This window comes from Ornithorhynchus anatinus, chromosome X1 (genome assembly GCF_004115215.2).
Source record: "Ornithorhynchus anatinus isolate Pmale09 chromosome X1, mOrnAna1.pri.v4, whole genome shotgun sequence".
Lineage (NCBI taxonomy): Eukaryota > Metazoa > Chordata > Mammalia > Monotremata > Ornithorhynchidae > Ornithorhynchus > Ornithorhynchus anatinus.
This window is the reverse complement of record NC_041749.1, coordinates 91194620-91222182: the sequence shown is the minus strand read 5'-3', so window position 1 is coordinate 91222182 and position 27563 is coordinate 91194620. Positions and strand designations below refer to the sequence as shown.

Sequence of the window (27563 nt, the reverse complement as noted above, 5' to 3'; positions counted from 1 at the left end):
CGGTTGTAACTTCGACTCGGAACAAAACAACCGGCGGCGGCGGCGGCAAAGGCGCCGGAGGCGCGCGGGGAGGGGGAGGCGGGCCCGGACCGCAGCGCCGCGCCGAGGTGAACTGGAAGCGGAGCCCGAGCTCGTTGCAGAGAATCCGAAGCGGGGCCGGAGGCGGAGGCAGCGCACTCGGTGAGTGGGGCTGGAACCGTCAGGCCTGGGAACGGAGCTGTGCCGGGCCGAGCCGGGTCCCGCGATTACGGCGGGGGTGGAGTCGGCGTGCGGGGGCAGCCCCGCTCAAGGGGCTCCAGCCCGGATCCCCCGAGCCGGAGAATTCCCCCCGCCCCCCGGCTTTGTGTCGGAGCCGTAACGTAGCGGGTAACTCCCGGCTCCCCAGGGCAGTGACCGACCCAAGGTCACGGCCAACCGGGCCCGGGAGCGCAGGAGCCCGGGATCCCAGTCTCGATGGTGCCCCGAGACCCTGGCGTCTGCAACGTGCGTAGGCGGCCCTGCATATGCCCGGCCCGGCCGGCCCGTGAGCAGAGCGACCCTCTCGTCAGCTCGGAACGCGCCTTAAGTGTTTCCCCCCCTCCCCCCGAGAGATCGGCCGCCCTGTGCAACTTTTCCCGGTAGAGTCCTCGTGACTCACCCTCGAAATCAGAGCCCGCAACCCCAGGTCTCTCCCCCACCCCCACCCCCTCCCCGTACCAAACCGTCCGGGGCACCGGGCGCTAAAGGGAAGAACACCCGAGTGTGTCGGGTCTGGCCGCTGGCGGCCGTCGCCGGTTCGGGAGAGGCCAAGAGCCGAAGTGTCCGTTTACAGGCATAAATAGGGACCCAGCCAGTGGTCTTTGCCAGAGTTCGGGGCTGTCATCACGACAGGTAGCCGGGACTAAAGAGGGCGAGGAAGCAAAGGGCCGCCGGAGCATTTATCAGGGCAGCAAGGGGAAGCGATTCCGAGGAGCACTAGGCGAGCGGAGGAGTGAGTTCAGTAGCCTAAAAGAGGGCCTAACGGGCTGTGGGCCGTCGATCCGAAACAAGATCGGGGAGCAGCCCACAGCGTTGTGAAGGGATTGGTCTGGTTCCTTTCCTCCCAGCGGACCCTCTGATAGAACTCGGCTACGTCGTACTCTCCCGAGCGAGTAGTACAGTGCTCTGCACGCAGTTAGCGCTCAGTAAATAGTTTGCCCAGGGGATCAATCCGGATTCGCTCCCCGAGGGTATTGGAGAGCCAGGCTCCTAAGCCTATGGGTCTAGTCTAGTAAAGACCTACTTATTCTCTTTGTGCCATCTGGGGCCATGGAGAAGCCTAGCAGTTCAACCGTTGCTAGAGTTGTAATTAAGAAGGAGGGAGGCTCTCAGATGGAGGAAATAAGCCGTGGGGTTTGAGCAAAAGGACTTTCTGGACACCCAAATAAAATGTTATGTTAAGACAGGTCCCTATTTGAAAGGGCATACCCCGCCCCCCTACCCTGTCTTTCTTCCGACATCTCCTTTCTGTAGCCCCTTTTGTCCCAGCGCCTTGGGCTTCTCAGTCGATTCAGCTCTAGAGGAAGGGACATTGGTAGCATTCAGGAAGGGATCGCTCACTCCTTCCAGCCCATATGGCATCTCCAGCAATGGCACCGAAGGGTATTTGGAGGGACAGAGTGGTCATTACCCACATTGTCATTCATCATCGTCAAGGGAGAAGTACCCTTGAACAGCCTAAACATTTCTCCCCGTGCCCCATCGAGGACTTATTGTCCACGGGTCTATCTAAACCTTTTTTGAGCCTTCTCACATCCCTAATGGATCTGTCAGCAATGAATGTATCTAAATTCTTTTTGAACCCGTTGATGTTTTCTGCCTGTTCCACTTTCTGTAGTAATGAACTCCATGTGCTTTTTGCCCGCTTGGTAATGTCTCTCTCTCTCTCTTTGGAACCTACTCCTTTCCCTCAGTCAAGTAGTGGTATTTGAGTGCAGAGCACTCTGCCATGCACACGGGAGAGAACAACAGAAGCAAGATGCATATATGCCCCCTGCTCTCAAGGAGCTCAAAACGTAATGGGAGAGGAAGACAAATGATTTGCAAATCATGTGAGTAGGAGGATTATAATAGGAAACAGTTTCACCATATCAGGGTGAAGAAGCAAATTAAGCGATGAAACAAGTGAAAATACAAATACATTTTATAATGCAAACGTTCACATTTTATCAATAAAAATATACAAATGTACATGCATGGAGGACAGGAAAAAAAATGACTTAAGGACAAAGGGGGCTACTGAGTTTATGAGCCTGGGGTGTTGAGTGAATTCATGGGGCTTCCTGGAGGAGGTGGGATTTTTTTTTTTTTTTTTTTTTAGGAGGGCTTTACATATGGGGAGAGTTGTGGTTTGGCAGACGAGGGGAAAGGCGTTCCAGCCCAGAGGAACTGTTTGAGCAAGGAGACAGAACCAGGAGAATCAGGAGGGTGGTACAATTCAGAGGTGAGGATGGAAAGGAATGGGAGTAGCAGGTGGATATGTAAGAAGGGAAGATCTGGTGGAGAACCTTGAAGCCATTTATGGGGGGAGTTTTTGCCTGATAGGAAACTATTGGAAGTTTTTCAGAGGGTAGAGATGTGAACTGAGTGATACTTCAAGAAGATTATCTGCAGAAAGACTTGTGAGGATGCCGATAGAGCTCCTTTGAGCTTGTAGGCACCCCCATCCACAGTCTTCATGATTCTGTAGGTTTTGCTGACATTTTCTTTCCCTTTGCCTTTCTAGACTGAAGAGTTCTGATCTTTTCAGTTTTGTGGGTACTCTCGCTGCCCTTACCCCCTGCCAGAGATCTGGGGGAGGTGGGGGGTGGGGGGGTGGGTATGTGAATGTGGGGTGGGTATATGTGATCAGAATGTCTCAGAACAAAAAGGTCTTTGGGCTTTGCGTGTGTGTTTGTGTAATGTCTGTGTTTACACATACGTACATGCGTGTGTGCATGCACACGCGGTAATTCAATGTGGCAGGGCCCAGGGTTCCTGGGGCGCCTCGGGATGGAGTCCCATCGGTATGGCTTGTGGCACACGGGGAAGGACTGCATTGGTTTCAGGCCCAGTCCAGTCTCTTCCCAGAAGTCTTGAAATATGAACCCGTCGTACAATACACCAACAGAGAGAAGGTGCAGTTGTAGTCATGGGAACTCCGGGTGTCACTGGCGTCACTGCAGAGGTTAGAAAGGGATATTGCTCTTACTGTCATTTAGTTAATTACCACCCCTCAACTGGCCAGGTGCTGTACCGAAGGCACAGTTTATGCTCTTGGAAATTTCACTCTAAAAAGGCAAGGCAGGTGCGGCAGAGACTGAAATGTATAAGCAGGATCCGGAAAAGGAGGGGTTGGGGGAGGGGGGGGGCTTTTTTTTCCCCCTCTTTCCACTGATGAGGAGCCGGTGATGGCAGCAACAGCAGGAACAATTTCTCTTATCACCTTCTCTGGTGGCCACTGCTCCACTCCCTTGGCTTTCATAAGTACCCCCAGTTCCCCTGTAATACAGGGATTGCGCTCTTATAAAACCCCACTTTAAGGAAAGCAAATGCTGTAATACCCATTTTGACACCACACATGTACAAACCCTTACTTCCGATACACAATATACCATAAGCTCCTTGTGGGCCGGGAATGTGTCTACCAACTCTTGCATTGTACTCTCCCAGATGCTTAGTACAGTGATCTGCACACAGTAAGCGCTCAATAAATACCACTGATTGATTGATACCGAAACCAAACAGGCTCTTGTTGCCGGGTCAACTCCCCCTAATTCCGTAACAACGTTCTACCCAAAACGTGTAGTGAGAGCAGTGTTTTCCTCAGGGTTGAGAGGAGGATAGGTAATAATAATAAAGCGCTTAGTGCAGTGCTCTGCACATAGAGCTCAATAAATACTATTGAATGAATAATAATAATGGTACTTGTTAAGCGTTCACTATGTGCCAAGCCCCTGTCTAAGCACCGGGGTAGAAGCAGCGTGGCTCAGTGGAAAGAGCCCGAACTTGGGAGTCAGAGGTCATGGGTTCGAGTCCCGGCTCTACCACTTGGCAGCTGTGTGACTCTGGGCAAGTCACTTAACTTCGCTGTGCCTCAGTTACCTCATCTGTAAAATGGGGATTAACTGTGAGCCTCACGTGCGACAACCTGATTACTCTGTATCTACCCTTAGAAGAGTGCTCTGCACATAGTAAGCGCTTAACAAATACCAACATTATTAAGTCAGATTGTCCCTGTCCCACTTGGGGCTAACATTCTTAATCCCCATTTTTCACATGAGGTAGCTGAGGCCCAGAGAAGTGAAGTGACTTACCCAAGATCACACAGCAGTCATGTGGCGGAGCCAGGATTAGAACCCAGCTCCTTCTGACTCCCAGGCCCGTGCTCTATCCACTGAGCCATGCTGCTTTTCTAGGCGTGAGGGTGAAGGTGGCGTGGGCCGGGTGTCCGAGTGTGGGGATACTTTAGGTGAAACCTGGAGACCGTAGGGGTGCAGTTACTCAAAAAAAGGTTGAAAGCCCTTGTTCTGGTGGGCTAAAGTTAAGGAGGGTGGGAGACTGTGGACTACCCTTTTGTTCAGCCCCCACTTGTTCCTCTGCTCTCGTCATCCTCAGTGGCCAAGGTTGTTGAGGATAAGCCTCTTAGGAAAATGAGGCTTGAAGAAGGACCGATCACTCCGTCAGTGGTATTCACTGAGCGCTTACTGTGCGCAGAGCACTTGGGAGGGTGCAAAGAGGGAGCCGAAAGATGGGAGAGAGGTAGCTGTCTGGTCAGGCAGAGGTGGTTCCAGGGCTATAAGGCTGTGTGGCGGAGTGCATGGTGGCAAGCAGGAACGGGAGCAGGGAACAAAGGAGACAGTGTTGTGGCTCGGCGACCAGATGGTCTGAGTGATTCCTCTGGGAAGGAAGAGGGAGGGCCGGGCTCCTGTTTCTCTGTGGCCTCCAGATCTTTGGGGTCCCTGCCGCTCTAGGATTGTGGAATGGAGAGGTTCTAGCCCAAATGTTGTACCTTACTTAGGGTCTACCAGGCTAATTCTGCTCACCCTGTGGCCTCACAGGAAATCCTAATAAGCCTCCTTAGTGAGGATCTAGCCCATCGTGGGGCTTCGAGACTGACTTAGAGTTGGCAGCAGAGCAAGTGGGGAGAGCTGGGCTGGGGCCCGGCCCTAGTGCTTGAGCTATTACCCTGGCTCTGGCTCGGCTAGGAGCAGGTTCCCTTTGGCTGGGGCCCAAGCTCTTGCAGGGACAGTATCCGAGGTCTGGCCCCTCAGGTGGTGCCTGCTAGGGCATTCTGAAAGGAGGCCTGAGAGACTTCTCTCAAACACCAAGATCCAGAGTGCAGTTCAGACGCTGGCTGTTCCTGTAGAAAGCAATGATGATTCTGCTTCTCCCAACCTAGCTGGGTGATCTCCCCAGCTGGCACTGCTGCCGCTGCTGGGGCTGCTGTTATTACTTTGAATGAGCCTCATTAGCACCTGGGATGATCCTGTTTTCCTCCATGGAAACTGGTCCTCCCACTCTTCAGCCTCTCTTGCTTGAGGTGACTAAGCATCACAGAGTGAAAGTGAAACCCCAGACCAGCTGGCTCCAGCCCTCCCCTCTCTCCTAGACGGGTCGCCGTATGCAGTCGTGGGGGCAGTGGCATCTCTGGCTGATAAGAGGAACAGACACAATGCTGCCCCGACCCTAGGGAGCCAGGCATCTCTGTTACCGCCCAGGGAGCTGTACCAGCTGAATAGCGCTGATGAATAATAGTTTCAGTGTAACTGGACCTTTTGTGGTCTCCAGGGTCCTGAGCCTCTGTTTGGATCTTTGAAGTGGGTTCCCATTTCCCGTGGTGGAACTGGAGGGTCGGGCTAAATGAGGGAGCCGCAGGCAGACCCTGTGACTGCTACTCCTCGGGGTGTCTTGGAGCTGGCTGCAGTGGGCGCTGCTACATACACTCTCCCTGGACACCCGCTGCCGGTGTCACTCACCCTGGACCCCAGAATAGCCCTTCCCGAATGTTCCGGACCCAATTTTTGCCCCACAAGAATGTGCTGAGGAGAGGAGGTTCCCTGGGCAGTGGAACGGCCTGGCTGCCATGTTGGCACAGCCTGCCCTCCGCTCTCTTCTCCTCCTAAACCCCAGCTCAGACTCTTTGCTCCTCCCAAGCAGACCTCCCAAACACCCCTTGCTCTCCATTCTTCTGCCTCCCACCCCATTCCTCGTCCCCTTTCCCCTGTCGGGAATGCCTTTCCCCTCCCCGCAACCCTCAGCTGTACCAAACCCTGTCCCTTCCCTGCCCCCTACCCCTTCAAAGCTGCTTCCAGAAGGCCATCTCCTCCAGGAGGCTTTCCCTGATTAATCCCCTCCTTCCTCACCTCCCTGCCCCCGCAACGCGCACGCATGTGTACACACACGCTTTTCCAGTCATGCCATTCTCTTAGCATTCGTAATACAACCTTGAATTAGTACAGTGCTTTTATTTTTCCAAAGGGCTTCCGCATCATTTATTTCATTTTGACCTCACAGCATCCCTGTGAGGTAGGGAGAGGTGGACATTACAAGCCCCATCTTACGGAGGAGGAAACTGAGGCGCAGAGAGGTGGAGTGACTTACTTGCCCAAGGTCCCACCGGCCGGTAGCGTGACCGAGCCTAGGCCCCAGGTCTCCGGACTTCCAGACCTAGTAGCCCTCACAGCCTCATGAGTTCTGCATCTGAGAATCGTCCCCTGCCGCCATTTCTAAGTGGCTCCAGGGGCTTTTGGCCATTCCGTCAATAGGGCCTGCCCCCTTTTCCGTAGCCCAGAAGTCCCTGTTCATCTCATCCTCAAGGCCTCAGAGAAGTAACCACATGATCTTCTCTCTTCAGGCCATTTGTTCCTTGCCAGAGAGTTTGGCCACAGAGAGTCGCCAAGATAGCTGGGCCAGGAAGAAAGCGCCGCACCCCTGACCCAGACTCCATTACCTATCCCGGGGGACTCTGGGTGTTAACCAAGCGGCTAAAGATGTCCAGCGGTACCGGTGCCGCAGGCCAAAGGAGGGCATCCCAGGGGCTGGAGGACGCCACCAACAAGAAGAAGCAGAAGGATCGAGCTAACCAGGAGAGCAAGGAGGGGGAGCGGCCTGCTGCCACAGGCCCTAAGAGAGGTAGGAGCGGGAAGGCCCCAAGCCACTTTTGGAGAAGAGAAACTGGAAGGAAAGCTGGGAGCAGATTCCCTCTCGGGGAGGTGCTGCTCACCCTTTCTCCAGTGAAGAGCACCCTCTGTCACCAGTCACCCTTTGCTTTGGTTGCAGAGTGATTGGCAGAATGATTTGCATTGGCCTGCATACTTTATGCCTCCACCCAAAGAAGCCATTTGGCTTCTTTGGAAGTTTCCTTTTCAGTCATTTACTTTCTTCATATATTTCTCTGGATCTGGACTCTTCAGCTCACTCCTGGAAGGGCACTCCAGTCACCCCCATGTAGCCTAGAGCGAGGCAGACCCAGAGGGGCAGAGCTGGGCCCCAGAAAGACCTCTGACGCTCCACTTTCCTTCCTACCTCTACTTCCCACATCACTTGGACCCGGAGCCGGACACCAAATTAAATGAAGTTCTCCGGGGGCCCCATATCTCTGCCAGAGCATTCCTTCTGGAGTGGTTATTGAGCGCCTACGTTGTGCAGAGCACTGTGCTAGGCGTCTGGGAGAGCACGGTGGAAGACGCTGCCCCTGCCCTTCAGGAACTGACAGTCTAGTCATTCCCCAGAGTGGTAATGACATTTATTAAGCACTTTCAGTTAGGAACAACCTTGATTGAGGTTTCAGCTTGAGGCTGCTGGGGGCTCAAGCAACGTGGTGCGGCACAGCCGGGATCTTCCTCTGAGATGGGGGGATTTCTACCTCCTGCTTGTAGCTCGGGCCCTCAATGTTGCCGAGGCCCACGCTAACCAACCACCTTTTTCTGCTGTGACCTCTAGGGCGGGGCTGTGGAGAAAGTGGGTGAGGCTCAGGCCAGCTCCACAGCTGCTTCTCCTCCTCTCCTGGCTCTGGGCGTCCTTGGTATTTCTACCACTGCCCAAGCCACTCTTGCCTCATGGTGTTCCACCACTCTCCTGCCTTCCATGCTCTAGGATCCCCTGCCCCTCCCCCCAAGCCTAGGCGTGAGTGGACAGGGGAGAGTGGTGAGGGACCCAGAAGCGGTGACCTTTGGGGAGGTTTGGGGCGACAAGGCGCGTGGCCGGAGGTGCCATCTGGCCGGCGTGCTGTCTGCTGCTAGGACCTGAGTTTGCGTGTGGTGTGAGCGTTCCAGGATCAGAAGGGTTGGGGGGTGGCCGTGGGGAGACAGAAGATAAGGGACTAGCCGTCTGGAAGAGCAAGTCTCCTTGGGGCGAGGCTGAAGTCACGGGAGAGAGCGGGGTAGGATTGGGAGATACTTTCGTTGGAAGAGGAGCGTGAGGGGAGCCAGCTCCGCTCCCAGTTCTGTTCCTCTGTGACCAGGCTGATTCCTCGTGGTGAGCATCCCAACCACGGACCGTCATGTACACGGCCCGGTGCCCAGTCAATGCTGTCAACTAACTCAACCCACTACCTTCAACCAGGCCCTCACTGCTTTCCTACTCTTGGTTTCTTTCCTAGGGCCAGCCCCTGGCTCAGAGTTGCACTCCCAGGAGGAGCAAGTTCTGGAGGAAGGTGAGAAGGGGGTTGGGGACAGTCAGACCCTGGGTGGGTAGGGAGTGGAAGGGCTTGCTGAAGTGCCTGTGAAGTTGGGCCCGACATGAGACGGGGAGGTTTCTCCCTTCAACCTCAGAGCACCCAGTGGGGCTGGGCCGGGGCATGCCTCTCAGCCTGTGGGGTGAGGGGAGTCTTCACTCAATCAGTCCATCCGTTTAGGGTGTTTATCGAGCGCTTACTGGGTGCAGAGCACTGTGCTGAACGTTCAAGAGGTCTTCCACGTGGGCACTGACCTTCAGGGCAGGGAGCTGGGGAAGGTGGCTGTTTGGTGGCTCTCCGGCCCAATTTTCCTTCCCTGCCACAGAACTGCTGCTAGACTGGAAGCAGAATGCTGATGAGGTGATCGTCAAGCTACACGTGGGACCCAAGCCACTGCGGCTGGAAGAGGTGGATGCAGCCTTCACGGATACTGACTGTGTGGTCCGGCTCCCAGGTAGGGGACTTGCCCCCCCGCCCCCCCCCCGGGTCTCCTCAGCATACCCCTCCCCCTGCCAGTACCAGAGGTGGGGAGGGGAAGAGACGTAGGTGTGGTAGGATGGAAACTTGCAGGGCCTGGAGGTCCAAGACCTGGCCCCTGCCTGCGCTGGTCCCCAGTATTGGCTGCAGTGCAACGGCCACTAAATTGGACGTGGCTGGAAATTTGCTTTCAAGGGAGTGGAGGGAGGCTTCCGGGAAAGAGGAGGGTGTCCTCCGATCAGGTTGGCCGAGCTAATCCACCCCAAACCTCAGAGCCCACTGAACCCGTGGGTTTTCCCAAATCCCCTTAGGGTTCTAGAATTGGGATTTGGGGGGGGAACCGAACAGTGAGGTGCCCGGCAGGTGGGAGGAGCCCGAGGGGGCAGCCCCTGGCCGAGGAACCGCGGCATTGATAGAGGTGATGGTGCCTGCAGATGGCCGGCAGTGGAGCGGTCTGTTTCATGAGGAGATCGAGAGCTCTTACAGCAAAGTGCAGTACCGCAAGGGTGGCTTCCTGCAGCTGGTGCTTCACAAGAAGATCCCACTGCTGTGTTGGCCCTCTCTGCTGGTGAGCAGCTTTGTCCTCCTACCAGGCCTTGGGTGGGGCACGGAGGGGAGGGTGGGCGGGCTAGTTGCATGGATGCCTACCTGTTCTGTGCCCCCTCTCCTCCCTGCCCCCCTCTTGCTTTCCACCGAGCTCCACCTGGCCCAGTGGATGGTTTGGCCAGATCAGGCTTCTGGGACCCTGGCTGTGGTGTCGGTTCCCAGAAATCCAGTCTGTCCTCAGATCTTGATTCCACCATCGGGGATCTTTCGCCTCTGTCCAGAGGAAACTGGCGGGGCAGGGGAGTTGACGGGGAACCATTGGGGGGCCGCTGATGCTGGTGGATCTCCCACAGAAAAAGAAGAGACCCTGTGGCCAGGACTGTGGCACCCTCTGTAAGGAGAATGAACAGGACCTGCCCTCCAACCCAAAGAAGCCCAGCCAGGTGGCCGGCCCTGAACCCCAGCAGGGGAAGCAAGAGTCCCGCAACCAGAAGCGGGCCCAGGGCCGCGGCGATATCGGGGCCGGGATCGGCTCTGGGACCCCGGTGGGGCCCAGCGCCAAGCGGGCCGTGCACCTTGGCGGACCCGGCGAAGGGCAGGTGGAGCCTGGGGCCCGCAAGGGCAACCTGGGCCCCCGAAGGGATGCGACCCGCGCTACCGACCCGACAACTCAGGTGAGGGGAGCGGGTGGGGGCCCTGAGGGGAAAGGGGAAGACACCGGGGACCTAGCCCAGTCCTACCAGAGGTGAAGCCCGGCTAGGATGGGAAGAGACCCCGAGAGAGGTGGCGTGTCTCCACCCTTTCGTGCTCCCCCCTCTTTCCCCCCCGCCCCCTCCTGACCCCCCGCAGTTTAGGGGGACACCCCGGGTGGCTCCAAAGGGCAGCCGGGAGAGTAGGTGTGAGCAGGCCTGTTGCCTGATGAGTCCCCTTCCTGTGAATAGGCAGCAGCAGTGGCGCGGGAGGCAGTTCCCCGGGAACCTCGTGGTGGGAAAGAGAAGCGAGTTTCCTCACTGGGGGCTCCCCTGGCGGAGGACAAGGTGACGACGGCGGCAATCGCCAGGGGAGGCGGGGCCTCCCCAGCCGTTCCCCGGGGGAGAGACGCCGAAAAGGGAGATGAACCGAAAGAGGTGGCGGCCCTGGAAACTCCAACTGGTGATGGTAAGGGCTGAGGGGAGAGGGTTGGGGTCCCGGTGGCCAGTTGGGGCGGGGGCAGGGGGAGGGTGCGTGGCCAGGGGTGGCCCCTCCATCATGTCTGGCTGGTTGTCTCTAACCGTAGAGCTGGGGCCGGGGTGGGCGGGGCTTGGGTTTCCTGCAGAGCCTGAACCAATGGTGAGCCTGGCCTTTGTGAAAAATGACTCCTATGAGAAGGGTCCCGACGCGGTGGTGGTGCACGTGTACGTGAAGGAGATCTGCAAGGAGACCTGCCGCGTGCTGTTCCGTGAGCAGGACTTCACCCTTGTCTTCCAGACCAGGTAGGACCCGAAACCCCGGCCTGCCCCTCCCTCGTGCTTCTCCCCTCCCACGCACTACCACCACCAGCAATCGATCAAAGTAAGTGCTTTACTGAGCATTTACTGTGTGCAGAGCATTGTACTAAGCACTTGGGAGAGTATAATACCGCAGAGTTGGGAGACACGTTCCTTGCCCGTGAGGAGCTTACAGCTCACCAATCAATCAGTGGTATTTATTGAGCACTTGCTATGTGCAGAGCACTGTACTGAGTGCTGGGAAGAGTACAACACAACAGAATTAGCCTATACAGTCCCTGCCCGTAACGAGCTTACAGTCTAGAGGGGGCGACAGACATTAAAAGAAGTAATTTATAACCTATAATTTGAAGATTTGTACGTAAGTGCTGTGGGGTTGGGGGTGGGGCGAATATCAAATGCCCAAAGGTCACAGATCCAAGTGCACAGGCGACGCAGAAAGGAGAGCGAGCCGGGGAAAAGAGGGCTTAATCAGGGCAAGCCTCTTGGAGGAGATGGGACCTGACCCACTGAGTGCCCAGTGGTCGGTCTCTGTCCCTCCCCGCTCCCCTGGAACCGGGCCTACGGAGGCTCTCCTGGGATCACGAGAATCCTTACGCTAGGCCAAAAGGAACACCGAGATCTGACTAAGAGCCGACTTCCCTCTGTGTCTCTGCAGTGATGTGAACTTTTTGCGGCTGCATCCGGGCTGTGGGCCCCACACAGTCTTCCGCTGGCAGGTGAAGCTCAGGTATGGCTTATGCTCCAACTGGCTGCCCTGAGGCTTCGGTCCAGGGCTGAAGGGTAGCTCTCTTGTTGCCCTCTCCGGAGCGGCGATATTCTCTCCGCCCCTCCCCTCTTCCCGCCGCCACCCCTGCCCACCTGCCCCAGTGGGATTGGTTGAGGGCTCTGACTCCAGTAGGGCAACGATGGGGCACTCCGACATACAGGGGAACCCAAGCTGCTGGTCCCCAGCCCCTATGGACAGCCGCGGCCAATGCCGCCTGAGGTTTTGGAGGGAGCCTGGGTCGGTCAGGTTGGTGGTCGGGCTGTTCGCTCCCTGTAGGTATGGGGTGGGGAAGAGCCTGACCCTCAGAGGTGAAACCTGCTCGGCGCAATGCCCTGAGCCCGGCCTCTCTGCCCGCCAGGAACCTTATCGAGCCAGACCTGTGCGAGTATCACTTTACTGTCACCCGCGTCAACATCTGCCTTAAGAAGCGGCAGAGCCAGCGCTGGGCGGGGCTAGAGGCCCCTTCCACACGAGGTCTGCACCCCGCGCTCCCCCCGTCTCCCTGACCATCCCCCCCGTTGACTGTGCCCCCAATGTCACCCTCTCCTTGTCCCGCTCCGCCCTCCCTTGTGATCTCATCTCTTCCACTCGCCACCCCCATTCAAGACGTCGGGTCCTTCTCGGAGCAGCGGCGATCGCAGGAAGGGGGCTCGCTCCTTGTCTCACGTGCTGCTAACCACCAGCCCTCCCCCCCCATTCCCCATTTTTAAGGTGCAGTGGGTGGTGCAAAGGTTGCTGGGCCATCTGGCCCAACTCCTCTGGAAAAAACTCCACCTGGTGGCACCTCACACCCCCTCTCCGGCAAGGAGGAGGCCCGAGGTGGGGAGAAGGAGAAGCCCCCCACTGAGGACTCCCCGGGACTGGAGGGGGTGGCGACCCCTATGGCGTCAGAGCAGTCCGTCGCTGTGAAACAAGAGCCGAACGTCGCTTCGGTGAGTGGCGAGGAGGGCTGGAAGGCGGGGTCCCTCCCATGGCTCCCGGGGACTGTCGCCCCAGCCGGGGCCGGCCTGTTTGGCTCTCCTCTCACCCTGTGCCCTCTCCATAGCCCAAGCCCACGTGCATGGTACCCCCCATGCCGCACAGCCCAGTGAGTAGTGAGAGCGTGGAGGAGGAGGAGGAGGAGGAGGAGAAGAAGGTGTGTCTGCCCGGCTTCACCGGCCTTGTGAACCTGGGGAACACCTGCTTCATGAACAGTGTCATCCAGTCCCTTTCTAACACCCGCGAGCTCCGGGACTACTTCCACGGTGAGACTGGGCCTGGGCCAGGGCGAGCTGTGCGGGAGAAGCGGGGCCAGCCACTTAACAATCCTCACGCGCGGGACCTGGTGCTTCCAGATCGCTCGTTTGAGATGGAGATCAACTACAGTAACCCTCTGGGCACGGGCGGGCGCCTGGCCATCGGCTTTGCGGGGCTTCTGCGGACACTGTGGAAAGGCACCCACCATGCCTTCCAGCCCTCTAAGCTGAAGGTGAGGTTGGATCCACCCTCACATCTCCCGCCCCTCCCTGCATTTCTGCAGACAGCCGTTCTCGTATTCATCAGAGCCAAGCCAAGTTCTCTCCCCCACCGCCCACCTTTCCCCCACGAGTCCAGAACCTGAGACTGGGCTTGGGGGAAGAGCCACGCCTATACCGTCTCAACTCTTTGCAGGCCATCGTGGCAGGCAAAGCCAGCCAGTTCACGGGCTATGCCCAGCATGATGCCCAGGAGTTCATGGCGTTCCTGTTGGATGGCCTCCACGAGGACTTAAACCGCATCCAAAACAAGCCTTACACCGAGACCGTTGATTCGGATGGGCGGCCAGATGAGGTCAGTGTCAGCCTGGGGCCACGCAGAACAGCGGTTGAGACCTGGGAAGCCCAGGGAGGGATTTCTCCTCCTCACTGCTTTTCCTGCACAGGTGGTGGCTGAGGAGGCCTGGCAGCGGCACAAGATGAGGAACGACTCATTTGTTGTGGACTTGTTCCAGGGCCAGTATAAGTCAAAGCTGGTCTGCCCTGTGTGCACCAAGGTGGGCAGGACCTGGTGGGACCCAGCCTCTCCTGGCCAGGCTTAGCGGCAGCAGATGTTGGGCAGAGGGTGGCGTGTCAGTCCGGGCTCTTCCCATGTGGCCCACAAACTTGCCCTGCTCGGCTGACCCTGGGCCTAAGGTGGGGCCGGAACCCCCAGCTAGTAGGGATGGGGGGGGGCATTGGATCTGGGGAAGGATGGGGTTCGGCTTGTTCTTTGGGGAACAGCAGGGGCGAGGGGGCTGCCAACTCAGGCTTTCCAACCCCACTCTAACCTAAACTTCAGCATGAGGTTGAGGGTGAGAGGGTCGGGACACACTAGGGACCTAACCCCCTGTACACTGCTCTCTGTATTTTTAGGTTTCCATCACTTTTGACCCCTTTCTGTACCTGCCAGTACCCTTGCCTCAGAAACAGAAGGTACTCATTGTCTACTACTTTGCTAAGGAGCCTCACAAGAAGCCAGTTAAGGTGAGAGGTTCTCCAGATGCCGGACAGCGCACGCAGGCTTCCTCTTGCTTTCCTAAACCCTCAGCCCCTGCCCCAGCTCCCTGGCATCCCCCAATGCCCCCTCTGCTCCGCTCGTATTCCAGTTCTTGGTGAGCATCAGCAAAGAAAATTCCAGCGCTATGGAGGTCCTTGACTCGCTGGCCCACAGCGTCCATGTGAAGCCTGAGAACCTGCGCCTGGCTGAGGTGAGATGACTGAGACCTCTTCTTCCTTTCCCCTAGACCTTCCCCCTGCAGCCACGTCCCTACCAGTTGGCCCCGACTTCTCCCTTACTAGAGGCGGGGCCTCCTGCCCTGGGAGCTTTCCCGAGGGGTATTGCTCCTCCCTGCCTGCAGTTTTAGTGCCTGTTCCCCCCCCCACTAGATTATCAGGGCTTTGAGGGCAGGGCTCGTGTCTGCCGACCATATTGTGCTCGCTCAGGCTCCTTTTTTGTAGTCCAGTGTTCTTTGCACAGTAAGCCCTCAGTAAATGCCATGGGCTGTGGTTATGGTTCCTCAGAGAGAATGCTTCTCCCCCTCTCTCCTGGAGGCAAGATGAGTATCCCTCCTCCTAGGCTGCTGGAAGAAGGGGGAGGGCAGGGGGCAGCCGCTGGGGCGTTGTGGGCTGAGGAGGAACCTCTAGCTTGGAAAAGGACTCCTCAGAGTGGGGATCCCCTTCTACAGGTGTCTAAGAACCGTTTCCACCGCATATTCCTGCCCTCCCACTCACTGGACGCCATCTCCCCTTCGGACCCACTGCTCTGCTTCGAGGTCCTGTCATCAGACCTGGCCAAGGAGCGCGTCATAGTGCTTCAAGTCCAGCAGGTCTGTTTGCGTGTGTGGGTGCTGAAGAGGGAGTGGGCAGGGCCAAGCCTAGCCCCCGGCCAGACCTGTGGGCCTCCCGGAGCTGGAGGAAGGGGCGAGCCGAGGCCAGGCCCTGTCAGCCTGGCGTGATTGGGTGGCACCCACTCGCTCGGCCACCCTCCTGGCAGAGAACGGTGATCAGGCTGTGGAGGCTTGCCTCTTCAGCCTTGCATTTGGCTTTCCCTAGCGCCCCCAGGTGCCCAGCGTTCCCATCACCAAATGCGCGGCTTGCCAGAAGAAGCAGCAGCCGGAGGATGAAAAACTGAAGCGTTGTACCCGCTGCTACCGGGTTGGCTATTGCAACCAGTGAGTCAGCCCTTCCCTAGCCCCAGTCGGTCTGTCTCCCTGCCTGCTTGACCCCATTGACCTAGGGCTCGCCAAACTCCCCCTCTGACCAGCCATCTGGAAATTTAAGAGGTCGACATTCTCATCTTGGCTCTACCACCTGTCCTGTAAAAATCACCATCCTTCCTGGCCCTCAGTCTCCTTATGTTTATGGAGAGGCATCCTGGCCCACCTTGCAGGTGGTTCGGGAGCCATATAGCTCATCCCGGTGATGGGAACATTGTTTGCGACCTGTGTATTAGACATGAGTTGAAGGCTCTCGGGGCCAGCTGGGTGGGCTGCAGCAGCGTTTCCCAGGGAGAGGCAAGAGATCCGGGGCTCTGTCCGGTCAGCTCCGAGCCGGGAGGGCAGTGCAGGCCCTGGGGCCGGAGCCAGGGCCGGCGTGAGCTCTTTGGTTGCGTTGCAGGGTTTGTCAGAAGACACACTGGCCGGATCACAAAGGCCTCTGCCGCCCTGAGAACATCGGCTTGCCCTTTCTCGTCAGTGTGCCCGAGTCCCGCCTCACGTATGCCCGCCTCTCCCAGCTGCTGGAAGGCTTCGCAAGGTGAATGTCAGGGGCCAGGCCCCACTCTAGGACCCAGGGGTGGGGAGATCCCTGTGCCCGAGTCAGAGCTACTGATAAAAAAAAAGAATGTGATCCCAGCGGAGAGGTCCCTCAGGACACCCTGTCAGCAGTCCTCACTGCCTCAGCCTGAGGCCTGCATCCTCACCTCCTCCAGACGAGGCCCTGGAGGTGCTCCCTTGCCAGCTAGGCAGCTCCAACAACAGCTACTCCCAACACGGGGAATTTTCACCCTCTGGTTCCTCCCAAAGGCCTAGCATTGGGTGGGGCTGCGTTAGCTCCTGTAGGCAGCAGGCCCCGAGCAATTTCTTTCCCTTCCTTGCCCAGGTATTCGGTGAGTGTGTTCCAGCCACCCTTCCAGCCAGGCCGGGTATCTCCAGAGCAGGGCTCACAAACCTCGAATCCCGAGAAACCGGACTCGCTGATCAAGAACGCCTGTGCTGCCAGCACCCAAGGACTAGGGGATGGAGACCAAGACTTGCACCTCCCCATGGAACCACAGGCGTCCGCTCCGGCTCCTGAACCGCACCCCGAACAGGGAAGTGGGATCGCCATGAGAAGCCGGGCACCTCTTGACCGAAGTTCCCTGCTGAGCCCCGCCGCCTCAGGCTTCTCTGAGCAGGCAACCAGCTCGCTCAGTGAGGGCAGCCTCCCGAGGGAGTCCACTGGAGAGAAAGGATTCAAGCCTGAAGGTGAGCGGTCTAGGGGTCCGGTCTGCTGCGATTAGGGGAGGACCGCAGCAGTCAAGACCTCCCAATGGCTCAGAGCTGGCGCTTTTTAGGGGAGACCTGGGGGCGGAGGAGAAAGGGCTGGGAAGTGCTCCTGGGATGATGGAGATCTGGTTTCTAGCTCTAACACCAAAGCTCTGCCTGTGGGACCAGAGAGCCATGCAGGGAAGGGGGCAAGAGGCACTGACTAAGATATCCTTGGCATCTAGACTGGACAGGACCTCAGTGGCAGGGCAAGTCACGTGATCGTGCGTGGGTGTGTGTCTTCCCAGTTTTCTTGTCCTGGGAAGGTCCCTGGGGAGCAATGGGAGCAGGCAGAGGGGTGGTCAGATGATGCTGAGGACAGGGCCAAGGGAGAATCAGACCAATCACCAGAAGCCCTGAGAGAACTTCTTTCAGGGCCCTAACTGAGGGTCCAGCTTGCTTGGAGAAATCTGGAGATTAAGGGGGCTGAAAGCAGCTGTTGAGGTGGGCATCCAGGGATCAGGCAGTCCCACGGTGGAGTCGAGAAAGGGGAAGACGGGCAGGTGGGGCAGGTGTCCCAGTGATGCTCTAGTGGCACTGACTGCAGGGGGAGGAGGAACACCCCAAGGGGCAAGAGGCTGTGGCTAACACCTGGGTCTTCCTTGACAGCTGTAGTTCCAGGGTACCAGCAGCCCACTGAGGGTGTGGGCTCCCACACCCCTCAGTTCTTCATCCACAAAATCGATGCCGCCAATAAAGAACAGAAGCTGGAAGATAAAGGTGCTTGAGGCGGGAGGGTGGGCAAGGGGTGGGCCCTGAGGGGGGCAGGGCCGAGTCAAGTCGGGGGCCTGTGCCCAACCTACATTTTCTACCTACCGCCTCCCTTGGGAACTTGTGAAAGGGGCCCCTAGAGAGGAGGAAGGTGCCTGAGGACGGTGGGAGACGCTGAGGTAGAGCACATGGGGACATTGTGTAATAGTAAAGAAGAAATGCCCCCAGAGACCCAATGCTCAGCCCCTCCCAAAGAAGGTATGAGTCTGAGTGGTGCTTCTGGCCCTTCCCAGGTGAGGTCCCTCTGGAGCTGAGTGAGGACAACAGCTTGGCCTTGATCTGGAAGAACAATGAGCGGCTAAAGGAGTTTGTGCTGGTCGGCTCCAAGGAGCTGGAGTATATGGAAGACCCTGGCTCAGCCAGTGAGGCGGCTCGGGCCGGCCACTTCACGCTGGAGCAGTGCCTCAACCTCTTCACCAAGCCTGAGGTGCTGGCCCCCGAGGAAGCCTGGTAAGGAAGAAAGAAAGAGAACCCAGAGCTGGGCTCAGGGAGCGGGAGTTATCGATCACCTCGGCTTTCTTTTTCCGCCTGACTGAGGTTGTAAGGTCCTTGAGGGCTAGGATCTTGTCTACCAACTCTCCCAAGTGCTCAGTACAGTCCTCTGCATGCAGTAAGGGCTCAAAATCTTCTGTGGATCGATTAAGCGTGGCTTAGTGGAAAGAGCCCGGGCTTGCGAGTCAGAGGATGTGGGTTCTAATCCCGGGTCCGCCACTTGTCTGCTGTGTCACCTTGGGCAAGCCACTTAACTTCTCTGTGCCTCAGTTGCCTCATCTGTAAAATGGGGATAAAGACTGTGAGCTCCACATGGGACTACCTGGTTACCTTGTATCATCCCCAGCGCTTAGAGCAGTGCTTGGTACATAGTTAGGGCTTTAAATGCCATAATTATTATTGTTGTTATTAATAAGGGGGCTGCATCGCTAAGGTGATTGGGCCAGCATGTCCTTTGGGAGTTGGCCTGAGGGGTCAGTGTTGCCATCCTGCTTCCTGTCCCTGCTCAGTTCCCTCCCCTAGATGAGCACTGCCTGGGGAAGTTCTCTAGGCATATTCTGTGCCCTCTGCCCTGGAGCTGGGAATGTTTCTCTAGCTCTTAAGTCTGCCTCTGGGTGACTGACCGGCAAACCCTCTCCTCAGCCAGAAATGAGACCCGGGTTGCTATCTTGGTTTGGTTTGGTTTGTTTTTCGTTAGGGCTTCCGAAGCCCCTGAGGAGCAGGCCCCGAGCTTGGCCCAGCTGATCCAATCAATCACTCAGTGATATTTACTGAGCACTTACTGAGTGCAGAGCACTGGGCTAAGAGCTTGGGAGAGTACAGTGCAACAGAGTTGTTAGACACGTTCCTTGCCCACAGGGTTAGATGCAGGCCTCGCTGCTATTAATCTTAAGCACCAGAAAGAGGCCACAGGATAAAACATCAAATCAGATCCTGCTGTAGAGCTGACACCCATTCAAGAAGTGGAGATGATGAATCTGATCCAGCCCCCACAGTCTGCAAGTAGAGACTTCCCTACGATCATTATACTCTAGGAAACAAGTGTCCAAACAGTGTGGGTTAGGGTTATGCTTTAAAAAAAAAAAAAAAACCAAAAAAACAAACGGTCCTGCCACCCTCCAACCTGATTAGTTTGTATCTACCCCAGCACTTAGTACACTTCCTGGCACATAGTAAGAGCTTAACAAATACCATTTTAAATAAAAAAAAGTGACCAAGGTACTGTGAGTTGTAACCTTAATTCCATCCCCATTTTGCTATGTGATTTACCGCCCCTCCCGCTCCCCCACCCGTCCCGGGCCTCGGTAGTTCCATCTCTCACTGGAGGAGAACAGTACTAGCTCCTTGTAGGCCAGGAATCAATCGAGCAATCAGTCGGTGGTATTTATTGCAAGCTTACTGTGTGCAAAGAACTGTACTAAGTGCTTAGTACAGAGCTGTGCACGCTGGCACTCATGGTTGGAGGGCCAGGGATTGTTCTCCTGTTTTTCAGATGGGGACACTTTGCTACAGATCAATTTAACAGCCATTTCCCTTTGACTCCTCCCTAGGTACTGCCCCAAATGTAAGCAGCATCGTGAAGCCTCAAAGCAGCTGATGCTCTGGCGTCTGCCCAACGTGCTCATCATTCAGCTCAAGCGCTTCTCTTTCCGGAGCTTCATTTGGAGGGATAAAATCAATGACATGGTGGAGTTCCCCGTCAGGTGAGGCCACACCCTGCCCAACCATGACATCCTGCGGTCCAGGGGCCTGAGACTCCAGCAGGAGAAGGAGTAGAGGCAGGTGGCCCTAGCGGTTCTGTCACCAACCCAGGAAAAGTCTTGCAACCTATTTTCTGCCATCTTTCTCCTCTCTCCCTCCCGCCCCAACTGCTGCAGGAATCTGGACCTGAGCAAATTCTGCATTGGCCAGAAAGACGACCACCAGCTGCCCACTTATGACCTGTATGCTGTTATCAACCATTATGGGGGCATGATTGGGGGACACTACACTGCCTACGCCCGCTTGCCCAGTGACAAGAACAGCCAGCGCAGTGATGTGGGTGAGTTGGTGCCCGCTTTCAAATTTTAAAACTTCTGATAGCTGCCCTCCTCCACTCCCATTTGCTGAGGAGCCCATTCCGCAGCTTGTTGGCATTCTCGGGAAGCTGAGACCAAGAGCATCGAATCACATGGCTGGACTTTTCACCTCTCCAGCCCTGGGGGTCCTGCCACTTTTGCCATCAGCAGCGTCTGACTGCATGAAAGTGCTCTCAAATCTGTTACCTCACTGGTCCTCACCAAGATCCCTGGGCGATAAGGTCGGACAGGGATCGTTAGCTGATTTTACAAGTGAGAAACTTGAGACTCAGAAGGAATGGTGAATTCTGCTCCCCACCTCCAAGCCCAGCGTCTCTGCTAAGCCTCACTGCCTCCCATATCCCCTCCTTGTTGATCCAGGAATTGCTCTCAGCTCCAACTTTTGCTCTTTACCATGTTTGGGATTCTTTGCCTTTCCTCTCTTCTCCTCCCCCCTCAATCACCCCCCCCCCCCCACACACACACACTCAGGACATAAAGTGGCTGAGCAGGGGGAGGAGGAATCAGATTCTGGAACTTTCAGTTGATTAATTATATTTGTTGAATGCTTAATGTATGCCAAGCACTCTACTAAGCACTTGGGAGAGTACAATAAAACACAAGTGGTAGATATACTCCCTGCCCACGACGAGCTGACAGTCTAGAGCTGGAGATGGGCATTAATATAAATTATGGATATGTACATAAGTGCTGCGGGGCTGAGGGAGGGGTGAATAAAGGGTGGAAATCCAAGTGCAAGGGTGACAAGGGAGTGGGAGAAGAGGAAATCAGGGCTTAGTTGGGAAGGCCTTTTGAAGGAGATGTGCTTTTAATAAGGCTTTTAAGGTGGGAGAGTGATGAAGAGGGAGGGTGTTCCAGGCCAGAGGCAGGACGTGGGTGAGAGGTCGATGGCGAGATAGATGAGATCGAGTTAGAGTGAGTAGGTTGGCATTTGAGGAGCGAAGTTTGTGGGTTGGGTTGTAGGAGGAAAGGAGTGAGGTAAGGTGGTAGCCAGTGGCGAGGGGTTTTAAGGTAGGAGGGGGCAAGGTGATAGCCGATGGCGAGGGGTTCCTTTTTGATGCGGAGGTGGATGGGCAACCACTGGAGCTCCTTGTTGCGTGGGGGAGCGTGGGCTGAACAGTCCGTGTTTAGATCCCTTGATAATAGCCGTGGCTGTGTCATCACTTCCCACGTACAGTGCTTTGAGTATATGGTCCAACCTACCCAGAGGGATGGCCTGCTATGTTGTCCCCCTTCCACCCACTCCCACCTCCCTTCCTGCCCCTCCCAGGGAGAAAGGGTAGGCGTCAGATTGGCCATCCGCACTCCTGGAGCTCAACTTGGACTGGGCTCTGTATTTTTGACCTCTGCATCCCACCTGGGCTTGGCTTCCTCAGGCCCACATTCAGGCCTTTCAAGGCACATACTCTCGCATAATCCTCCCAGGCTCAAAAGGCCCAACCGTCCGTGCAGGCATCAATTCCTGGGGGATGCGTGCTTGTTTGATGGACTGTTAAGCAAATGCAAGGTGTAGAAGTCACCCCAGTTGCAAAGCTGAGTACAGAACTCAAACCGATCAGGCTTGGCTTTCAGAGCTCCCTCACTTGCCATTTCCCATCCTCTTTAACCTTAAGAAGCAGTTTGGCCTAGCCAACAGAGCCCGGGCCTGAGAGTCAGAAGGACCTGGGTTCTAGTCCTGGTCCACCAGTGTCTGCTATGTGACCTTGGGTGAGTCACTCAACCTCTCTGTGCCTGTTACCTCATCTGAAAACTAGGGATTAAGATTGTGAGCTCCATGTGGAACAGGGACTCTGTTCAACCTCCTTAGCTTGTATTTACCCCAGGGCTTGGAACAGTGCCTGGCACATAGTAAGTGCTTAACAAATACCATTTAAAAAAAAAAGAAAAATATGACCTCAAGAAGTGAGAGACTGAGGTAAGGGGAACCAGATTTTCATGTCCTCCAAGAAAGCATTTCCAGATCTGGGTTTGAGGAATGGAGAGCCCTAATTTTAAGTTCCAGTGTCCACTCTGGATCTCCTAAGGAGTATGTTATTGCTCTGAGTGTCTGTCTGGGAGCAGTGGGTGGGGGAGACTGGATACTGTCCCAAGAGAGCCCTCCCAGTCACCAATCTCCTCTCCTCCCAGGCTGGAGGCTTTTTGACGACAGCACGGTCACCACGGTGGATGAGAGTCAAGTGGTGACCCGATATGCCTACGTCCTCTTTTACCGTCGGCGGAACTCTCCTGTGGAGAGGCCCCCACGGGGGCTTCTCACCGATCACCGCCCTGACCTGGGGTCTGCTGCTGAGGCTACCGCCAGCCAGGTGAGCAAGCAGAGGAGGAAAGCAAAATTGCGGAGCAGTCCCATCCCCCTGCCACCGCTCTTGGAGGTTTGGGGTTCTTAGCATCTCTGTGGACTAGCAACGTGGGAGGGAGCTCCCTGTATGCTGGGTCATGGCTAAACCAGTGCTTTAAGCTTGGAGATATTCCCCACCCCACTGCTAGGCCCCAGCGTGGACTCTACTGACCTTTATATGCTAGAGCATATAAGGCTGGCTCAGTTTCTCAGAGTGCGGGAAGGTTTATGTGTCTGAATAATGAAAGACTAAGTGTGAATTCTGGTGGCCCAGTGGATCCTGGCCCTCAGTCATCCTGGGTCTGAGCCAGGTGTTCCTGTCGTCTTCCCCAGGGAGCCTAGGTCTCTGCCTCTGCAGGGCCTCGGGGGACACTGTGGGGGGATTGTTTGTGTCACAGAGTAGAAAGAAACCTGCTCTAATGCAAGGAAAGCGGGGATTAATGCATGTTCACATGACACCCACATGTGTGCGTGTGCTCACCCGCCTGTGGTAAGTAGCTCTTCCCCCTTGTCTCTTCCCTCCCACAGGACTGAGAGGTTCTGCTGAGCCCACCTCTTCTTGGGGCTCAGCTTCTTGGGGGACCTGACACCTTAGGGGAGGCTCATGGGGATGGGGAGTGGGGTCTAACCTCTTATTCCCAGAAGACTGGGATCCATTGGCTTCCGGAGAAGCTGACTGACTGGGAAGACACCCTCTCCCCCCCCCCCCCCCCCCGGCCCCCCAGGAGAAGGGGGATAGCCACCATTTGCCAGGGAAGCATCTGAGCATCTGAGAACACATTGATTTCCACTCAGTGAGTGACTGGGCCATGGTTTTGCATTAGTATCGGAGGATCCAGGTGAGAAGAGAGTCCAATCCCCACACTGCTTCACCCAACCTTCCTGGCCGGCCATCGTCAGGTGGCAGGAGATGTGCTAGCCAGGAGCTTCTGTGGAAGTCCCGTTTGTCTCCAGCTCCTGAATCACCCGAGTGGCTGGCTCAAGACAAAAGATAAGACAGGGAAGGCTGGCCAGGTCCCAGCAGTGGCCCCCACATACTTCGTTGGGGCACAGGCCAGGCATTTCTGCTTGCCCCTCCCAACACCCAGCTAGTCTGTGCCAAGAGAGGCATCATGGACCCTGCCAGGGCATGGTTTCTCTGAGTGATGTGTCTGCTGGGATCTAGCTCAGCAGGGGGTTTCCTAGTTATCCTTCCCTGCTGGCGGAGGAGCAGGGCAAGATGACTGGCTGTCCAGGAGGGATGGGCGTGATGGCTGCTGGGCCTGTGTGCTCCAGCGACGAGGCCACACAGCCTCTGGGAGTGGCCGAAATCAGCAAGAACTCTCCGGGGAGAGCTTCTTACTGGCCGAAGAGATGTTCCATGATTAGCTGTCCCTCCGAGTGACTGACACCCCCTCCCCCCCCCCGCCCCCACCCTAGCCCTTGGGGAAAGAAAACTGCACTGAGATTAGCTTTCCTCTGTGCGAGCTTTGGGCTCTTGGGGATGGTGCGTTCGGATCGGTTCCCCATTGTGTGAGCTCTCTGCATTTGGAAAAGAACCGCACTGGGACTGGATGCCCTACGTACTTGCACCTCATGCAGTAAGAACAGAACTGCGATTGGCTAACCGCTGTGACTCTCGGCCCACCAGGAAGCTGAACTATGAATGGCTGCCCTCTGAGCCTCAGGCGCTCAAGAAAGCTGCACTGTGATTATCTGTTCCCTGGGAGTGCTCCTTGCCTAATTAGAACAACTGGGACTGAGTGGCTCAGGCTACACCATCTTTCTTCCCTCCTGGCTTCCCTTGCAGCCACTTGACACTGGGTGACTTCTCAGACTCTCCGAATACTGCAAGCGGACAGCCCGGCGCAAGGCCCTGGGCCTCTAGGAGGCACACTGCAGCCCTGGGGAGGTGGGGGGATGGTTTCTCGCACCACTTGAGACGTTGCTGGGCGGGAGCTGGTGAGGGCACTGGGGCCCTCACCCTCCCTCCCCCTCCCCACACCCCCACTCGAGCTGACACCGGTTTCCACACATCGCAGGCTTCCCTGATATGGCAGGAGCTGGAGGCTGACGAGGAGCCGCAGCTCACGGCCCGTGGCCGCTTGCGCCGCAGCCACTGGGGCCCCTACAACTGGGCAGCCCCCGAGGTCCGGCCCACAGAAGATCCAGATGAGGGCTGCCTCCGCTACTTCGTCCTGGGCACCATGGTCGCCATTGTGGCATTCTTCCTGAATGTTTTCTACCCGCTGATGTACCAGAGCCACTGGAGATAAGCCAAATCTGGCCAGCCCTGGCTCTGGGGAGGTACTGCCCCCTTCTTGGGAGGCAACGCTGGAGGTAGGTGTGGTGCCAGGAGCAGCCACCTGGGGACGGGGGAGTCCCCTGAACCTTAGTGCCATCTGTCTACCTTTTGCCCCAGAAGAACCAGCTGCCGCTACCTCCACAAGCTCCCCCTCTGCGGTGTTCCTGGCTAGGCTGCTCTCTGCTCTGAACGGACGACGGATCCCGGAAGCATTGCTGATGCCGTTTGCCTCCAACCCACCGCAGGCCTCTCCACCTCAACACTCCTTGGAGGCTCCACCGTGCCCCGCCCCCTCCCCCTCCCCTTCCCTCCCCCCACCACTTGGTGGATCCTGACTAAAGCTCTCCAGCTCCTGCCTCAGGGCATTCCTTGGCCTGGCCAACTTCCTCTGTCCAGCCATTCCTAACTGGATCCGAGCTAAAATGAGATCCTGTGGGGGCAGGAGCGGACTCCCATCCTGGAAAAGGCCATCTAGAGCTGCTTCCTGTATTTAATGTTTCAATAAAGTGCAACTGTTCCCTAATGTGGCTGTCTCCTCTCCTCTAACGTAGGCATGTTGGGCTCCCTCAGGAAGATGGGTCAGGCCGGAACAGGGGTGCCACTGCCTCTTAGGACTTGGGGACCTGCTCCTGCTGCCCAGAGAGTCCTGCCCCCAACCTCCAGCGGTCCTTGAGCTTCCTGAGCTTCGGTGGAGGGATTGGATGCTGGCTTGCCCATCAGTGGGAATCCAAGCTCCATATTGGAATGGAGGGACCTGGGAGGGTGAAGGCTAGAGAGAGCTAACAGGCGGTCTGGCCACGAAGCCTCTCCTCTCTGGGTCATGGCTGGGTATCCTGGACCCCTCGTGAAGTGGACAGAGTATGGCCAGACAAAAAAAGAGCCTGGTGGCCTAGGCCTGGTTGAGTTGATGATGAAGCCACCCTGTGCTGAGAGGGTGGTGAGGCCTGGCCTGCCAGGGTCAGGAGGAAGCCACAACCTCCTCCTGCAAGCACCAGCTGTGGTCTCTTTCTGGTCCTGGTCCTGCCCTCCACCCTGACTTGTGGCCCACAACTCCAGGAAGGAGATAGGGAGGGAGCTGAGGAGCCAAGTTGGACAAAATCAGGCATTGGGCCAGGCTTGGGCATGGCCCATGACCCCCCCTCCTCCAGGCCAGAGAACCACCAGACTTGGTTCCCAGATTTTGGCCTGCATCTACCTCTAGCCCCCAACTGCCCCTGACAGTGACCTCCAGGCCCATCCTAATTCCTGCTCACCTCCAGCTGGAGGAGTGGGGAGCAAAGAGGCTCAGGAGAGGGAGAATTGCCACCAGCCATAGGCTCTTGCCTGTAGGGAGAATGGTTTAGAAGCCCAGAGGGAGTTGAGCTGCAGGTTTCAGATTCCTCTGCAGGGCGGCGTGGAACCGCGAGCTGCAGGTGGCCTCTCCCTGTTCTTACCCCTTGTTCTGTTGCAGAGAGCGAACGCCAAACCCTTTGCGTCTGGCCGGGACTCCGAGGCGGCGGCTCCTGCACTGACATCTGACGGAGTCACCGAGCTCTTCCCCCACCCTGTGGACCGGCTGGAACGGCCCACCCCCACCTACAGCAACATGGCGAAGGTTGACTGAGATGAAGCCCGTGGATTCCTAGGTGTCCGGTTCTGTGGTGGCAGGGGCTGCTGGAGGTTTCAAGTGAAGGCAGGTTTTTTTTTTGTATATGGAAAGGGTTTGCTGCTTTCTCCCACCAGGCCTCCCTGAGCTAGCTGATGGCCACCAGAGTCTCCTTCGGGCACCTGTCACCTCGTTCTCCCCGCAGGGGCTGGGATGGGAAGTGAAGGAGGCTGCCTTGTCTGTGTGCTGCAGGGGCCAGAAGGAAAGGGGGAGCCCTGGCCATGGCTACCCCCCACGGCCCCTCCTTCTCTCCTCTCTCTCCTTCCCTCTTCATCCCTGAGGTGATCTGGGTCTTAGCACGGTCGCTTTCCTGAAGCATGGCCCTATTTTGCACCTTTAAGTGGCTTCCCTTTCTTCCAATAAAGTTCAGTCATGAGAAGAGGGTGATCGCTGTCCTCCTCGTGTGGAGGCAAAGCGACTGGGCTGTCCTGCCCACCTGATTAGGGAGGTGGACGTTGGAGCTGAGGTGGCTGGGCTTCAACAGCCGCTTAGTGAGGTCGCCCGTGCCCTTCTCCAGCGCCATCCCTTTCCAACCCTCCACCCCGTGCCCCCCTACATCCGGGCCAGAGCTGGATCCTTCGCTGCAGACCAGGGTCAGATATTGTCCAGGGAACCTGGAGGGACTGAGCCCAGGTGGCAGCAGCCCTGTCCTCCCAAAGCCACTCCAAACACAGGCCCTGGGCTTGAGCCCCCTCCCTTCCCCTCTTCCTTCATGCCCACTCCCGTCTTTACCCGGTAGCTTGAAGTTGGTCAAGTCCTGGTCCTGGGCATTCCCAGGCTGGAGCTGTGGACAGGAGGTGACTGTGCCCCTTGTTTTGTCTGGGTTCAAAATGTTTCGGTTGTACTTTCAACTCTTTCTGACTTGCGTTATTTTATTTGAATTACTGTATTTTTTTTTGCATTTGGAAGTGATTGCTGCTGTCTAAATATATTTTAAAAAATAAACTATTGTAACTCCACCATGCCGGTGGACAGGAAGGAC

The 27563-nt window shown here is 56.7% G+C and overlaps 1 protein-coding gene across 7 annotated transcripts; it reads left to right on the top strand.

Moving 5' to 3' along the window:
* The first annotated feature begins 97 nt into the window (after window positions 1-97).
* Window positions 98-27563, top strand: USP19 (ubiquitin specific peptidase 19). 7 transcript variants are annotated; one of them, XR_003754486.1, is made up of 28 exons: window positions 98-180; window positions 6854-7131; window positions 8600-8653; window positions 9000-9128; window positions 9586-9719; window positions 10051-10371; window positions 10639-10855; window positions 11013-11169; window positions 11843-11914; window positions 12312-12427; window positions 12665-12885; window positions 12999-13197; window positions 13288-13421; window positions 13604-13762; window positions 13854-13964; window positions 14323-14433; window positions 14556-14657; window positions 15135-15275; window positions 15502-15620; window positions 16066-16203; window positions 16549-16913; window positions 17583-17693; window positions 17978-18194; window positions 19787-19939; window positions 20114-20277; window positions 22442-22620; window positions 24674-24971; window positions 25057-25147. XR_003754486.1 is itself a non-coding variant. In XM_029050727.2 (27 exons), the coding sequence occupies exons 2-27, from the start codon at window positions 6990-6992 to the stop codon at window positions 26537-26539; spliced, it is 4119 nt and encodes a 1372-aa protein (XP_028906560.1). In that variant the 5' UTR covers window positions 98-180; window positions 6854-6989; the 3' UTR covers window positions 26540-27563. The 7 variants fall into 7 exon arrangements, 5 of the variants coding, with proteins under 5 accessions (XP_028906560.1, XP_028906562.1, XP_028906561.1 ...); XR_003754485.1 differs by having other exon boundaries at window positions 25054-25143; XM_029050727.2 differs by lacking the exons at window positions 24674-24971; window positions 25057-25147 and adding an exon at window positions 26387-27563.